The sequence below is a fragment of the Hemiscyllium ocellatum genome, chromosome 8, assembly GCF_020745735.1.
Source record: "Hemiscyllium ocellatum isolate sHemOce1 chromosome 8, sHemOce1.pat.X.cur, whole genome shotgun sequence".
Classification (NCBI taxonomy): Eukaryota; Metazoa; Chordata; class Chondrichthyes; order Orectolobiformes; family Hemiscylliidae; genus Hemiscyllium; species Hemiscyllium ocellatum.
The window spans coordinates 24,428,984-24,446,211 of NC_083408.1; the positions used below are offsets into that span (position 1 = coordinate 24,428,984).

Genomic DNA, 17,228 nt, shown 5'->3' on the forward strand with positions numbered 1-17,228 from the left:
GAAGGGTTCAGTGGGCTATGGGCCAAATGCTGGCAAATGGGTCCAGGTCAGATTGGGATAACTGGTCAACGTGGACGAATCAGACAGAAGGGTCTATTTCCATGCTGTATAAGTTTATGACTCAAGAGGGCATAGGTTTAAAGCAGCTGGGTTGTGGTTTATTACACATTACTCTGCTTACCTTGTCCACTGTACATTAGCATTGGAAGGAGCTACCACACATGGGAACTCTGCTGTTCCCCTTAAGGCCACACGCAGATCCTGAGGTGGTCCTGTGATCTTCAGTTCTCCTAGTGAAGACAAACCTCAAGTTATGTCTTGTTAAACATTGTGTGTCTTATTGTAATCTCTCTCTCTCGCTAGGAGGAGGAGGTAAGTGTCACCCGTCTCCCCAAGATAGTGGCTTCCTGTGCTGGGAGGATCTAGCACCATTGTCCAACACGGTCCTGTCTTAAAACCTCCGAGCTATGATCAAAAATAACATCCCGCTGCAGGAGACAACTCTACCACCAGGAGTCAGGCTCAATAATCGGGACTGTGATCGAAAGTGGCAGCAGCGACTTTCTCTGATCCTCAGGGAGGGCTACGAGTTGAAGAAAGGCTCTGGTTCCTTCGACTAAAGCTCATTGCAAGAAGGCAAAGGGAATGCTCCCTCCCTATTTCCCAGGTCACTGCTAGGGCCTGAAGGGAAGTAATAAACAGAAGCTGTATTGCGAGGTACGATTACCCCTGGGCACCTGAATGAGGTGGAGTGTGGGTAAAGTACATGCAGGTCAAGTGCCACCGCACTATCCTCCCCCACTACCAGCCACCTGGCGGTGGGTTCGAGGATAGAGGGGACAGATATAAACACAATTGGTAACAAGCCTAAACTGAACTATCACCACACTGTGTCCCCAGCCACATGGAGACATTAACCCAATAAAATCAGGCTAATCTGCGATAAAATGTCTTGAAGTACAAGAGCCGATCATACTTAGTCTGCGTGAGTGAGACTCGCTCCATCCCCCTCCTTGTTTTTGAGTATTGGGTGATGGACTGCCACTGGTGATGGGCAAATTACTGCAACAATTTGCTATTGCCTTCTGCAGGCTGGCTGACCAGAAAACACCTGGCCACCTACCTCTTGTTATCAGGTACATTGGCAGTATTGTTATCAGGCTGACAAATAACTGGCTTGGCCACAACTACAAACACACCATCCACCCCCAACAAGTGTGAATTTTAAATCTGGAGCGGTGGGAATACTCCTTGCTGTGCTCCACTCCCCTCATGCTGACACAAAACAAACATGCTATTTCCACAAAATCAAATTGGAACCTACCCTCTGCAGGAGAAAGTGAGGATTGCAGATGCTGGAGATCAGAGCTGAAAATGTGTTACTGGAAAAGCGCAGCAGGTCAGGTCAGGAATGAGGAAAGTGTTTCCTCATTCCTGAAGAAGGGTTCATGTCCAAAACGTCGATTTTCCTGCTCCTTAGATGCTGCCTGACCTGCTGCGCTCTTACGGCAACATATTTTCAGCACCTACCCTCTGCAGCCCAGTTACCAGTTCTGGGGTTCTATGCACATGATTGACCTTTACTAAATAAGCACTTGCTCTACCTAGCTTGGTTTCAGTTCACATTGGGACAACTGGGGTCAGGGAAGGAATTGGTTAGTTCCATGCCATTGGTCCCCTGGCTTTCTGTGGTGTCACGGTATTTGTCTAGCAGTTTGAGAGATCAGCTTTGAACACCAGTTAGTGAAGACATTGACCCTGAGGAGCCATAACCTCCCTGTTATCCTCCATGAAAGACAGATGTCCTGACCCTCACCATGGAAATAAGGCTCCCAACCCTCCTCAGGTCCAAGTCAAAGGGCCCATTGCTCTCTTTCAGGGAACAGCAATTTTAGTTGACAGGAACGAGAGATTTTCTGGTTGTTGTCATGAGTGCTTTTTAGTGGGACCTTGTTTTGCAAAGATTATCCCTCGGGCTTCCTTCAGTATGACCCCTCTGAAGGACTTCATTCACGGCGTGTTGTGGCCTCACTTACTGAGAGTCTCTTTCTTTCAGTAAGTTAGGAGACTCTCAGTAAGTGAGGTGCGGTGGCTCAGTGACTGGAGTTTGCACATTCTCCCTATGTTTATGTGGGTTTCTTCCGGGTGCTCCCGGTTTCCTCCCACAATCTAAAAATGCAGAGGTTAGGATGTATTGGCCACGCGAAATTGTTCATTGTGTTCAGGGATGTGTAGGCCAGGTGTGTTAGGCATGGGAAATGTAGAGTAATAGGGTAGGGGAATGTGTCTGGGTGGGATGCCTTTCCGAGGGTCAGTGTGAACTTGTTGGGCAAAATGGCCTGTTTCCATAGTGTAGATTCTATGAAAGTTGCTACAGAAACGTCTACAAGGACACTCACTCTCTCTATGTGTACTGTATGGGAAAGTTAGCCTCAGTCTTTGGAGTGGTGCCTTAGGGAACTATGTGATGGGAATCTGAGGGAGAAAGGCCTGGCCTGGCCTCACTCTGGATACAGCATTCTCACACAGTGACAACGCGAGCTTACAACTATCTCTCCGCAATTTGACCAGCCTTGGAAATGCAAAGTTGACTGTCGTTAAAAACCTTTGACCTTAAGTTCCACCACCATCCTTTGCAGCTGTCCCGCGGTATTGTGGGCGACACAGACGTATTCCCCTGCGTCGCTGGGTGTTACTGAGGTAAAGCGTAAAGACTGGTCATCCAGCTGAGTGAGCCGGGGCTGTGCCTCCGGTCCAATGTGGGTACCATCTCTCTCCCAGAACCTCTGGGATCTTGGCCATCCTTCAGCCAGACACGGTAACTGGGCTGAGAAACCAACCTGGGCTTCGATCACAGACACGCTAGGCCGGATGTGAGCAGCAGCTAGACATGGGGAAACAGCACAAGAGACAAATCAAAGACAGAAAGCCCATCATTCCCAGAGACACCTGGCTGAGATTGTCTAAAAGCATCGACCAAATCCTCAAACATCATCCACCAGAGTTTCCAAACAAAACATTGATCTAAATAGTTTACAGTTAAAGGAGAGGGGCTCAGACAGTGAGGTTCAAGAATTTTACAGCATAGGAGGGGGCCATTCAGTCCAAAAACTCCTATCCCAAAGGAAGGGGTGCCAATTGCCCAGGACACGTTCTCCCTTTCAATGGCTGCAGTCCGAGTGTCACCACTTCCTCTTTCTAACTGAAGTACCCACCCTGGTATTACTGTAGCAACCTCATCGATACCTTTTCAAAAGGCCGCAACATTTTTCCCCAAGTGTCACATCCAGAATATTCCAGCTGAGGCCTAAACAGTGATTTGTGAAGCCTGACCGTGACATTCTGATCTTACAGTCAGTAAACAGACTCTTCAATCTGACTTGTCCATACCTACCAACTTTTCCAAACTAAACTAGTCCCATTTGCCTATGTGGCCTCTAAACTCTTCCTAGTTATGTTGTAACCTGCATCTACCACTTTCTCTGATAGAGGGTGGCTTGTAGGTGGAATGAACTATCAGTGGATAAAGGTCCCAGTCTCTCCATATAACTCAAATCCTCCAGTCCCAGTTACAGCCTTGTAAATTTTTTCTGAACCCTCTCCAATTAAATTATATTCTTCCTACAGCAGGTCTTTATATTCTGTTCCAAAGTTCAGTAACTCTGTTTGATTAACTCTAACTTGAAGGGCTTGAGAGGGACACTTAAGGTGTCTGCCCATTGTCCCCTTTTTAAGATTACTCCATTCCCATATTGTTCCTTCTAACAGATATCACTGTTGGGCTCTATCTGCCCATTTCACCGTTCTCTCTGAACTCCATGAATGCAAGAGGAAAAGATCAGGTATCACTGGGTGGAATAACCGATGGCTAGTCCACCTGGCTGAATGATGATGTTTGAGGTGGTCAGGGATTAGAAAACTTATTTGGAAAATGAAACCCAATTCCAGCCACCACCTCCACAAGGGAATACCAACATCAGAGCAGGATAACAAATACCAGCACCACACGCACGCGCGCACACACACACACACACACACACACACACACACACACACACAGACACACACACAGACACACACACACACACACACAGGAGGCGCATGCAAATAAGCGGGAATCGGTGTTTTATTTGCAGATTAAGAGTGAAACAAGAGCGAGGAATCTGAAATAAAAGCCCAAGAATACTCGAGAAACTCAGCAGGTCTGGGCCACATCTGTATGGAAAGGAATAGAGTGAACAGGTTCATAAGAAGTGTGATATTGGACTTGAAACGTTATCTTCTGTGTTTTCTCTCTCTCAACAGATAATGCCAGAGCTGCTGAGTTTCTCCAGTGCTTCATGTCTGCATTTTATTTGCAGATCTGTTTTTGATCGAGATGAGCCAGATCACCTTAGGTGAAGGACGATGACAGGCTGCAGTAATCTGGAAGAGTGGATGGGGAGCCCACTCAGAGAATATTGCTGTGAGCTGGCCTTGCTTTGGGAAGATTAATACAATCTCACTTTTTCACAATTGTCCAGTCTCGCTTACACTACATAGTCAGCTTTCATGATGAGCACAAGTTTGTACAAAACACAAGGGTTTTTATTAAGGAAATGATGTGGTGGTAAGAGTCAAAGCTGCTCTGATTCACAATGGAGTGAATGAGAGCAGCTACAATTCACAAAATTACTTCACAAATTAATATCAGTGTTGTTTTAGCAAAGTTTTCTGCAATTTACGAATTAGTATTCTGATTAGCATGAGGGAAGCTACCTCGAAATAGTCTGTACAGTCACTTGAACAATTTACATCAAATATCAGAGGGAGCGGGAAAGGACTGAAGCTATCAGAGTGTTTGGAAAAGACAGGAATGTCGCAGCTGGAGCTGGGAATGCTGGAGTGCGTGCAATTTTGGAATCCACATTACAGGAGGGATGTGATAGTGCAGAGGAGATTTACCTGGATGTTGCCTGGGTTAGAGAGCTTCCGTTATGAAGAGAGATTGGACAGACTGGGGTTGTTTTTCTTAGAGCTGAGGAGATTGAGAGGGGACATGTTTGAGATGTATAAAATTATAAGGGGCGGAGATAGGGTAGACAGGAAGGAACGTTTCCCCTTGACCAGAGGACACAAGGGCAGAAGGTATACAGGGAATGTGAGGACAACCTTTTTCACCCAGAGGGTGGAACTCACTACCTGCCAGGGTGGTGGACGCCGATACCCTTATAACAGTTAAGAAATGTGCACTTGCGATACCAAGGCATACAAAGCAATGGGTTAAATGGTGGTAAATGGGATTAGAATGTAGTTAGGTGGTTGTTTTTGACCAGTGCAGACATGATGGGCTGATGGCTGTTCTTCTGTGCTGTATATCAGTGTCCTTGGTGTGAAAAGATACAGTATTTAAATAGTGGCATATTGGGAAGCGTGTACGTACAAAACAGCCTGCCTGTCCTTGTACAGCAAGCAATGCAGTAGACAGGCAATTAGAATCATACTGGCCTTCATTGTAACAGTATGAGAGTTTGGATTCAGGGCTACCTTACTGCAGTTATACAGGGCCCTGGGGAGACCACAGTTGGAGTACTCCATACTATTTGGTCTCTGTACCCAAGACAGAGGCAATGCAGTGGAGGTTCAGTCCACTTCTCATTGGAGAAGAGAAGGTTTAGGGGAGATCTGATAGAAGTGTATAAGATGATTAGGGGTTTAGATAGGGTAGATACTAAGAACCTTTTACCGCTAATGGAGTCAGGTGTTACTAGGGGACATAGCTTTAAATTAAGGGGTGGTAGGTATAGGACAGATGTTAGGGGTAGATTCTTCACATAGCGGGTTGTGAGTTCATGGAATGCCCTGCCCGTATCAGTGGTGAACTCTCCTTCTTTATGGTCATTTAAGCGGGCATTGGATAGGCATTTGGAAGTTATTGGGCTAGTATAGGTTAGGTAGGATTCGGTCGGCGCAACATCGAGGGCCGAAGGGCCTGTACTGCGCTGTATCCTTCTATGTTCTATGTTCTAATACTAGAATGGCAGAACTGTGCTGAGAACAAATTGGTTTGACTGGATTTGTATTTACTAAAATTTCAAGGGATGAGAGGGGAAATTGATCTGATTAGAACATACAAACCTCTAACAGGACTCAACAGATGTGATTCAGAAATGATGCTGCTTTCTCTGGTTGAGAAGTCTCGAACCAGCAGACGCAGAGTCAGACTTTGGGCTAGGCCATTGAGGACTGAGATGAGAAATATTCACTCAGAAGGGTAATGAATCTGTTGAATTCTTGGCCACAGAAGCCTGTAGTGGCCAAGTCACTGGATACATTCAAGAAAGACATTCACGATGACCATGGCTGATCAGAATGTATGATAGAGTAGTCTTAAGGGAACAAATGGCCTACTGTTAGTTTCTCTGAATAGTAGTGTACAAGAGAGTCATGTGGTGATTGTAGTGATACACCAACACCTTTACACAACTGGTGTAACTGAAAGAATGTGGGGCCTAATCACCTGTACATTAAATCACAACACCCAGGGCCTCAGTTCTTTAAGGTTCAATGTTTGAGGTCAAATTTCCTGATACACATGCCATGCACGCGCACATACACACATATGTGGTCAGACAGACAGACATGCATGTCATGCACATATACATATATGGGCAGACATGGAGACACAACACACATGGACAGACAGTACCTTGAATGTTCAGCTGAACCGGGCGGGACGCCTGACCATGAGCATTTGATGCTCGACACGTGTACAATCCAGCATCTTGTTCCCGGACCCAGCTGATTTGCAATGATCCATCAGGCTGCTGTCTGTGTCTGTATGCAAGGAACAACAAGTTAGCAAGCTGGGCCCAGCGGTTCAGCAGGAATGTCCCCCTGGTTAACAGCACGGTGCTGAGGGACAGCCACATCGGCACTGACACCACTGTTCACAAGAGATGTCATTGCAGGTCCCAACTGTCCTGGAACCAACATTTACCTCTCAACCAATATCCCTAAAATGTGACCATATTTCTGGGATCTTGCTGTATGCTTCCCACATTACAATAGTTTATTTGCCATAGTGCTTCGTTGCAAAATACTCCCCAACCAAAAAAGACAGTGCTGAGCTCTACGCACGGTGAGGATAGCAGAGCCAGGCTGGATTCATTTCAACTGGAGTTAGAAAAGTGAGGGATGATTTAATTGAAGCATTTAAGATCTTGAATGGTTATATAACAAGGTGGACATGGAAAAGATGTTCTTGTGGGACAGTTCAGAACTCGAGAGCACTGTTTTAAAACTAGGGATTTAAACGTTCAGGCCAGAGATGAATTTTTTTTTCACCTGAGTACTGTGTGACTTCAGAAGGTGGTGGTGGTGGGGACCTTGAATGTTTTTGCGACCGAGGTGGATAGGTTCATGTTAGGCAGGGAACTGAGGATACATGGGAATGTGAAATTGGAAACACAAACAGATCAGCCAGTGAACAGCAGAGAAGACTCGGGAGGGCCAAATGGCCCACTCCTTCTCCTATTCTGTCACCTGTCAGGGACAATGGCCACATGGGATAAGGCACATTGAGGACAACATTGGATCATTTGGCATGCTGAGCTCTAGGATGTGAGAAGGGTCTGTTCACAGCTATCTTCAGGATAACTGAACTGACCTTACTGAAAATAGCAGTCTTCCATCTTTGTACCACTCAATACGAGGAGTTGGGAATGCATCCACCCTGCACAGTAACCTCACAGTTTGTCCTGGCCGGGCACTCACTGAAGAAGGATCTGACCTTTCGATATTTAACCTGGGAAACAAAGGAACATTTGTTCAGTCTGAAATTTAGAACACAAACAAATCCTGTCAAATATGTCTCGATTGGAGGATTAATGGCTGGTGGTTCTGAAAGTTACACCAATCATTTGGCATTGACCTGCTGCTCTGGATTAATTATTCAATGCAATATCAGAATCTCCTGTACTGCTGGCTATTGTGATATTTTATACAGTCCATGTGATATTCCCTACACAGAATGGGTATGCTTTTATTCATTTATGGGATATGGGAGTTGCTAACTGGGCCAGCATTTATTCTCCATTCGTCATTGCCCTTGAGAAGTTAAATAGTCCCACAAAGTCCAAATGGTGTCAAGTAAACATGGGGTGAGCTCAGTGTCTGCAATGAGGCTACACCTGTGATTTTCCAGTGCTGTGACTTCTCCAAACTCTCAGGTACATTGGAAGATTACAACCAACATATCCACCAGCTCTGCAGTTGTTTGAATTCCCAAATGAACTATAAAAGGACATGGACAAGTTGGTGGAGTGGACGGATAGGTGCAGCTTTGGGTGTAAGTATATTAAAAAGGCAGGATAAAATAGGGGGTACACTTCATCAGGGGGTGCAGATAGAGAGGGACCTGGAGGAATATGTGTACAGATCATTATTGATAGCAGGGCAGGTGGAGACAGCAGTTAATAAAGCAGGCAGTGTTTCTCAGCTTTATCCATAGGCAATGTCATAAGTCTTCATTTGACCAAGCAGCAGCGCTCCGAAAGCTCATGATTTCAAATAAACCCGTTGGACTATAACGTGGTGTCACGTGACTTCTGGCTTTCTCCACTACAGTCCACATCATCTTTATTAACAGAGGCATAGAGTACAACAGCAAGAAGGTGATGCTGGATTTGTGCAAACCACAGCTAGGGATACTGTATACAGATGTGAATGCCTTTTTATAGGAAACATTAGAAAGAGTGCAGATGTGATTTACAAGAATGGTTCCAGGGATGAGAAACTTCAGTGACGAGGAAGTTGTGACTGTTCTCCCTGGAGAGAAGGTGCTGAGGGGAGATCTGAGAGAGGTTTTCAAAACCATAAGCGAGCTGCACAGAGTAGATAGGGAGAAAGTTTCCCGTGTAGAAAAGGAACCAGAACAAGACAGCACAGATTTAAAGTGGTGTACAAAAGAAGCAGGGGCAATGTGAGAAATACGTAGTTAGGGTGTGGAATGCACTGCCTGAAAAATGTGATGGAGGCAGGTTCAATTGAGGCATTAAAGAATGTTGGATGATTATTTGGATAGAAATTATGTGCAGGGTTATGGGGGAAGGGCAGATTGGCACCATCATGTCCCCCACCAGGAACCATGATGGGCCAAATGGGCCTGCATCATAGTAATTCTGATTTCTTTTAAGATCCCAGGATGGAGATCCTTGAGTCCGGGTATGTAAGGAGAACATGTGAACCCCAAGTCCCATTACTTTTTTCTTAAATGAGAGTGTAGTATTACATTTGATTTCTTAATTTCCTCCTGTTCTTTGTTGCAATGTTGTGTCTTCTACTGTGAAGACAGAAACATTACAAAATATTTGTTCAAGATCTTTGCCAATCCCTATTGTTTATATACTTATAGAAACTTTTACTGTCTGTTTTTTATATTTCTTATTCGGTTTACTTGTATTCTAATTTTCTTCCACCATTTTAAGCCATTCTTTGCTGGTTTCTAAAATGTTTTCAATATTCTGGTTTACTATAAATCTTTGTATTTTTTTTCTTTCAATCTGATATCATCCTTAACACCTCCTTCGTCAGCTATGAGTGTCTGCAACATTAATCTATTTCTCAGTCTATTATAACCAGCTCTGCCTTAACTTCTTTATAAATGTCTTTATTTCAATTTAAAATAGAAGAGTCAGACCTAGGTTTTTTTTAAAATCTCCAAGGTGAAAGTCTATCAATGTTATGATCACTTTTTCCTGGACAGACCTTTACTAACAAAGCATTAAATAATCTGTTTTGATACACAATGCCAGGTCTGAGCGAAGATTTGGCTAGCAACAAGTAGCTGATTGGGCTGTGAAATGCTGACAATGACTAAGGCCAACTTGCCTGTCAACAACTTTGAGAGTGACTCCTACGTAGCTGAACAGATTGGGGATGTGAATGTTTGGGGCAGACGTTTGAAAGAGGCGGACCTGCTTTTGCTTTTCAGTGAGAAGCATCTCAAACTTGAAGACAGGCAGTTTATTTCCCCTCATCAATTGCTGTAAGCTGTGAGTTTCTTTCAATTAATAAATCAAAGACTTTTGTAAGTGTGAACCAGTCACCTTGAGTGTTCTGCAAACCTGCAGAAGGAAGACTGAGAACAGCAAAAGGATCATCTCAGCAAACCCTGTGAACAAGGGTCAGTGACCTGCCTTCCCAGTCTTCCCCTCCACCATGAGATCTATGCATTTTTGGTCTAGCTGTGTGCATGTGGCGAGGGAGGACTTTACAAGTGGATTCTAGTTTTAACAAGTAGAATTACATGTAGAATTACTTCATAATTGTTTACCTGGAGTGAGAATTGATTTATTTGTAATAGTCATTCTTGTTTAGCATAAAAATCGGTCCATGTTTTCTGTCAACCTCAGAGGTAGAAATTAGGGACTATTGTGTACCTTCCAAAATCTTTAACTGTGGCGATAACTCGGGGAATAGTAGGGGCTTGATTTCCGTGCACGTGCTCCAGTGAGGGGTGACAGTCCTGCACCAGTGCCTTTTTCTTTTCTCAGTTGGGTTTCTAAGTCTGTGCTGAAAATGTGTTGCTGGTTAAAGCACAGCAGGTCAGGCAGCATCCAAGGAATAGGAAATTCGACGTTTCGGGCATAAGCCCTTCATCAGGAATGAGGAGAGTGTGCCAAGCAGGCTAAGATAAAAGGTAGGGAGGAGGGACTTGGGGGAGTGGCGATGGAGATGTGATAGGTGGAAGGAGGTCAAGGTGAGGGTGATAGGCCGGAGTGGGGTGGGGGCGGAGAGGTCAGGAAGAAGATTGCAGGTTAGGAGGGCGGTGCTGAGTTGAGGGAACCGACTGAGACAAGGTGGGGGGAGGGGAAATGAGGAAACTGGAGAAATCTGAGTTCATTCCTTGTGGTTGGAGGGTTCCCAGGCGGAAGATGAGGCGCTCCTCCTCCAGCCGTCGTGTTGTTATGTTCTGCCGGTGGAGGAGTCCAAGGACCTGCATGTCCTCGGTGGAGTGGGAGGGAGAGTTAAAGTGTTGAGCCACGGGGTGGTTGGGTTGGTTGGTCCGGGTGTCCCTGAGGTGTTCTCTGAAGCGTTCTGCAAGTAAGCGGCCTGTCTCCCCAATATAGAGGAGGCCACATCGGGTGCAGCGGATGCAATAGATGATGTGTGTGGAGGTACAGGTGAACTTGTGGCGGATATGGAAGGATCCCTTGGGGCCTTGGAGGGAAGTGAGGGAGGAGGTGTGGGCGCAAGTTTTACATTTCCTGCGGTTGCAGGGGAAGGTGCCGGGAGTGGAGGTTGGGTTGGTGGGGGGTGTAGACCTGACGAGGGAGTCACGAAGGGAGTGGTCTTTGTGGAACGCTGATAGGGGAGGGGAGGGAAATATATCCCTGGTGGTGGGGTCCGTTTGGAGCTGGCGGAAATGATGGCGGATGATACGAATCCCCTTTCAAAGTCTGTGCTCAATGTCACTCCCTCCCTTTCCTCCATCACCCTGTTGTGTTTCCAGCCCTCTATGGACAGAGCCCTCGGTTTCGACCCTCTGTAGGACAGCAATTGACATGAAGACTGTTTCTTTCTCCCCTGTGATGTCAAAACTCAGCCTTCCCACACTGATCATGGACATGTAACAACTTCGTTTTATTTAACCTACGCCAAAACAGCTTTTGACTCAAATAATAATCCCGAGATTATTTCCTTTGCGGTTCTTTATTTCGGATTTAGCCCATGGCTGATTATAATCCCTCATAAGGAGCTCCTTCTTCGCTCGACCTTTTAATAGTCCCCACATGAAAACTAGACCTTTACATTCCACACCAAGTCCCTCTCCAGCCCTGAGGAGATACTCTCAATCCTGGAACCAGGAATGAACAGCTTTTTGAGGCTCTCACTGTTGACTCCAGAGAACAGGATCATTCCCCTTACTATACCATACTCAGTACATCATTCCTTCTTCCCACCTCTCACTTGAAAGGCTTCCTGCAGTATATGCTGTGGTCAGTTTGCTCATAGTTCCTACTGTCCTTGTTCCTGAGTACACAGGTTGCCAGAACTTCAATGTACAGAAGAGCTGAGGCTGTTCCATTAGTACCGGGAGAAAGTGAGGACTGCAGATGCTGGAGATCAGAGTCAAGACTGTGGCGCTGGAAAAGTACAGCCGGTCAGGCAGCATCGAACGAGCAGGAAAATCAAAATTTCAGGCATGAGTCCTTCATCAGGGATGCCCGAAACGTCGATTCTCCCTCTACTCGGATGCTGTGCTTTTCCAGCACCACCCTCTCCACTCTGTTCCAGTAGTACCTTGTGGATCCCCAAACCTGCCTCCCTCGGTAGTCACATGCCTCCCATTTATGACCAAATCTGAGGGAGCTGTGACTCGCTCCTGCTTCTTTTGGTAATTATTTTGATTGTCAGTCCGCTGGTTACTGACCTGTCAGTCACCATTCATGCGGCTGTTTAAAATCACAGAAAGGAAGCAGTGCAGCAATTCTCACCTTGTGGAGGAGGAAGTGGAGGAGGCTGGTACAATTACAGCATTTAAAAGGCATTTGGACAGGTATGTAAATAGGAAGAGTTTGGAGGGATATGGGCCAGGTGCTGGCAAGTGGGACTAGATTGGGTTGGGATATGTGGTGAGCAGAGTTGGACTGAAGGGCCTGTTTCCGTGCTGTACGTCTGTATGACTCTATGTGGAGGTGGTAACAAAGGCACTACCTGTAAATGGGACGCTCTGGCTGCAGTTGGACTGAGCCTCTGTTTGGAGCCCTTGTAGGAGGCAGGGAGGATTCAGACTGTCGTCCTGGGTGCGGGGACCACCAGGGAGTCCTTTCATCAGGCCTGTTCATGCCACCCGACCGCCTACAACGACGCTCACACTCCTCCTCTGTCTCAAAGTTGTTCAGGTTGCCATGGCAGCCCCCATACCAGAAGCGGTTACAGAGGCCTGCGTCTGGGATGAAGAACCATCGGACTGTCCAGTCAGAGCAGGGCCCCTCGGCGCTCAGCAGCAAGCATGGACCTGGATAAACTGCAAATCACAGCAAACATTAAACATATCCTCAAGGAGGGCGGGGAAATACATTACAGGAAATCGGAGCAGCAGCAGGCCATTCGGCCCCTCCAACCCAATATAATCATGGCTGACAGCATAACAGGCCAGACAGGATATGAACATAATTTTGAGGAAATATATTAGCCCAGACAATGCAGAATCTCTGTGGGTAGAATTGAGAAGTGCCAATGGGCAAAAGAAACTGTGGGGTGGTACGTAGATCACTAAACTGTCGGGATAATGTTGGGAATGGCATCAAAACTGGAAATCAGACATGTGCGGTAAAGGAACTATGTAATTATGGGTGAATATTGATCGGGCAAATCAAAGTATTCACAACTCCATAAAGGAGGAATTCCTAGAATGTACATGGAATGGTATTTTGGACCAATATGTTGAGGAACCAACTAGAGAACAGGCCAGGCCATCTTAAATAGTATTAATTAGGAATGAGAAAGAAAATGATAATATAAGCGATGAGTAATCATAATATGGTTAAGTGTGAGGTCTTGCATTTTGGAAAGTCAAATCAAGGGAGGGGTTTCATGTTTAATAGTGGAGCCTTAAGGAGTGTAGTGGAACAGAGGGACCTTGGAGTTCAGGTGCACAGCTCTCTGAAAGTGGAGTCCCAGTTAGACAGGGCAGTGAAGAAGGCTTTTGGCACACTGGTCTTCATCAGTCAGGGCACTGAGTATAGAAGTTGGGAAGTTATGTTGCAGTTGTACAGGACGTTGATGAGACCGCACTTGGAGTATTGTATTCAGTTGTGGTTACCTTGCTTTAGGAAGGATGTTATGAAACTGGAAAGAATACAGAAGAAATTTACAAGGACGTTGTCTAGACTCATAGTCTGAGTTATCGGGAGAGGTTGGACAAACTAGGACATTGTTCTTTAGAGCATAGGAGACTGAGGGGGAATCTGATAGAAGTGTATAAGATCATGAGAGGCATGGATAGGGTGAATGCACTCAGTCTGTTTCCCACGGTTGGGGGATTGAGGACAAGAGGGCGTCAGTTTAAGGTTAGAGGGGAAAGGATAAAAGGGAAACTGAGGGGCACATTTTTACACAGAGGGTGGTACGCATATGGAATGGGTTGCCAGTGGAAGTGGTTGAGGTGGGTACATTACCAACATTTAAAAGGAATTGGGAAAAATACATGGATAGGAAAGGATTAGAAAGATATGGGCCAAGTGCAGGGAAATGGGGTTAGCGTGGATGGACACATTGTTCAGCATAGACCAGTTTGGGCCAAAGGGCCTGTCTCTGGGCTGTAGGACCCTATGACTCGATGATAGGGTTCTCCATGGTATGGAGAGTGAGGTAGTTGGTTCTGAGGCTAGGGTCCTGATTGACAATCACCTGATGAAGGAGCGTCGCTCCGAAAGCTACTGTGCTTCCAGTTAAACCTGTTGGACTATAACCTGGTGTTGTGTGATTTTTAACTTTATACACCCCAGTCCAACACCGGCATCTCCAAATCATGACAATGATATAAGGCATGAGTTGGCTATGAAAGATTGGGAAATGTTATTGAAAGCAATAGGGAATAGCAAAAATTCAGAGTGAGCGGGGTGAGGTCCAAAAATTGTTTATTCCTGTCTGTTGCAAAAGTGCAAAGAGAACAGTGACCAAAACATAGTTTACAATAAGGGGGGGGGGGGGGGGTTCAAGGACGTAGGAATTGACTGTCAAAGTTCTACAGCCAAGTGAAGGGAAAAGATTGGTGAGAAGGTAGGTAGGTCTCTTACAGTCAGAAACAGAAACAGGAGGCTAACAAACTAAATTCATTATTTGCTTCTGTCTTCATAAATAAGAACACAAATAACGTACCAGAATGATAGGGTTTAGTGAGAGAGAGGAACCGAAGCAAATCTGTATTAGTAGGAAATGGTGTTGGGAGAAATTGGTGAGATTGAAAGCTGATCAATCTCCAGGGCCTGATAATTGATATTCAAGAGTACTTAAGGAAGTAGCCCTAGAAACAGTGGACGGTGGTCATCTTCCAAAATTCATTAGATTCTGAAACACTTTCTACAGGTTGGAGGGCAGCAAATTTAACTCCACTGTTTAAAAAGGGAGGTAGAGGGGAAACAGGGCATTATAGATCAGTGAGTCTGACATCCATTATCAAGGATTTTACAACAGAACACTTGGAAAGTAGTGATGGAATCAGACACAGTCAGGATTTGCAAACGGGAAATCATGCTTGAAAAAAGCTGCTGGAATCCTTTGAGGATATAACTTGTAAAGTCGACCAGAGAAGCGAGCGGGTGTGAATTATGGGCACCACAGTGGCACAGTGGTTAGCACTGCTGCCTCACAGCGCCAGAGACCTGGGTTCAATTCCTGCCTCAGGTGGCTGACTGTGTGGAGTTTGCACATTGTCTCTGTGTCTGCGTGGGTTTCCTCCGGGTGCTCCGGTTTCCTCCCACAGTCCAAAGATGCGCGGGCCAGCTAAATTGCTTGTAGTGTTAGGTAAGGGGTGGGTTGCGCTTCGGGCAGGTCGGTGTGGACTTGTTGGGCCGAAGGGCCTGTTTTCACACTGTAAGTAATCTAATTATTTTGGACTTTCCGAAGGCTTTTGACCAAGTCCCACATAAGAGAGAAAAATGTAAAATTAAAGGACATGGGATTGGCAGTAGTGTATTGCGATGGAGAAAACATTAGTTAGCAGAATGGAAACTGAATAGCAGGCAGTGACTAGTGAGGTACAAGCAGAGTTCTACACCAGGGACCCCAGCTATTATGTATGTGCATGACTTAGATGAGGGAACAAAATGTAATATCGCAAAATTTGCAGCTGATACAAAACTGGGTGAAAGGGCAAGCTGTCAGGAGGATGCAGAGATGTCATAGTGGGATTTGGACAAGCTGACTGAGAGGGCAGCTGCATGGCAGTATAATGGGGATAAGTGAGGAGTTATCAACTTTGGTAGCAAAATTAGGAGGGCAGATTATTATTTGGCTGTCTGTAAATTGAGAGAGGGAGTATTCTGTCAGACCTGGGTATCCTCGTGCACCAGTTTCTGAAAGTACATGTGTAAGGTGTAGCAGGCTGTTAAAGAAGGCAAACTATACGTTGGCCTTCATAATGAGAGGACTCGAGTACAGGAACAAGATTGTCTTGTGCAATTAATCATACAGGGCTTTGGTGAGCCAATGTGCAGCAGTGTGAGCAATTTGAGGAACCATGCTCTTGCGATACAGGGACTGCAGCAAATGTTTACCACATTGATCCCTGGTCATGACAGGACAGTCATATAAGGAGAGTTTAAGTCGGTTAGGATTATATTCATTGGAATTTCGAAGAATAAAGGAGATCTCATAAAAACCTAGAACATTTTAACATGTTCCTGATGGTGAGGGAGTCCAAACTTAGAGTTATAAAGATAGGTTTAAAGTTTGAGATGAGAAATTTCTTCACCCGAGAGTGGTAAGCCTGTGGAATTTATTACCACAAAAAGTGTATTTTCAAGGAGATGATAGATATAGCTCTTGTGGTTAAAGGGATTAAGGATTTGGGGATCGATGGGATTAAGGTATTGAGTGCAATGATCAGCCATGATCATATTGAACAGTAGAGTAGGCCACATGGTCTACTCCTGCTCCTATCCTGTTTCTATGTTATGGCCTGTGGCCACCACTCATTATACACTCCCAGAATGCGATGGTACTCACGGTGTCTGGGACCACTCCTACAACCTTCTCCACTCGGGCCTAAGGCAGGGGTCAATTCATCGTGACAACAACCAAACATGGAGCTCCGACATTCACCCGATGGATTGTCTCGAACAGTGACCTGTGACTCCTGCGTGAAGTACAAAAACCAATCGCTGTATTCACAATATCTCCCACGGAATTCTCTTCCCACAGTGCTGACTCTCGATAAAAACCCACTTGTGATGAACAGTCAGTTTAATACGGTAAGTATCCCAAGGCACTTTGAGACTAAAGTGAGGTGTGTTGGTGCTGGAGAGCAAAGTTGAGAGTGCGGTGCTGGAGAAGCACAGCAGGCCAGGCAGCATCCGAGGAGCAGGAAAATCGATGTTTCAGGCCTGATGAAGGACTCTGAACTGAAACGTTGATTCTCCTGCTCCTCGGATGCTGCCTGATCTGTTGTGTTTCTCCAGCACCACACTCCCGACTGTAAAGTTAAAGCACCTGGGAATGGGGAGAGTGTACTGACACAG

General features: G+C 45.6%; 1 protein-coding gene across 4 annotated transcripts in view; it reads right to left on the reverse strand.

The window, feature by feature from the left end:
• paplna (papilin a, proteoglycan-like sulfated glycoprotein) overlaps positions 1 to 17,228 on the reverse strand; it is a 151,590-nt gene that overhangs the window by 53,575 nt on the left and 80,787 nt on the right. For 3 of the 4 annotated variants that reach the window (XM_060828689.1, XM_060828690.1, XM_060828688.1), the window contains 6 exons: positions 16,717 to 16,846; positions 12,700 to 13,012; positions 7,649 to 7,786; positions 6,689 to 6,816; positions 2,606 to 2,884; positions 182 to 290 (listed from right to left, as the gene is read on the reverse strand). In XM_060828689.1, the coding sequence (XP_060684672.1) occupies positions 182 to 290; positions 2,606 to 2,884; positions 6,689 to 6,816; positions 7,649 to 7,786; positions 12,700 to 13,012; positions 16,717 to 16,846 (1,097 nt within the window). The remainder of the gene's footprint in view (positions 1 to 181; positions 291 to 2,605; positions 2,885 to 6,688; positions 6,817 to 7,648; positions 7,787 to 12,699; positions 13,013 to 16,716; positions 16,847 to 17,228) is intronic. The other variant, XM_060828691.1, reaches the window with a different exon arrangement.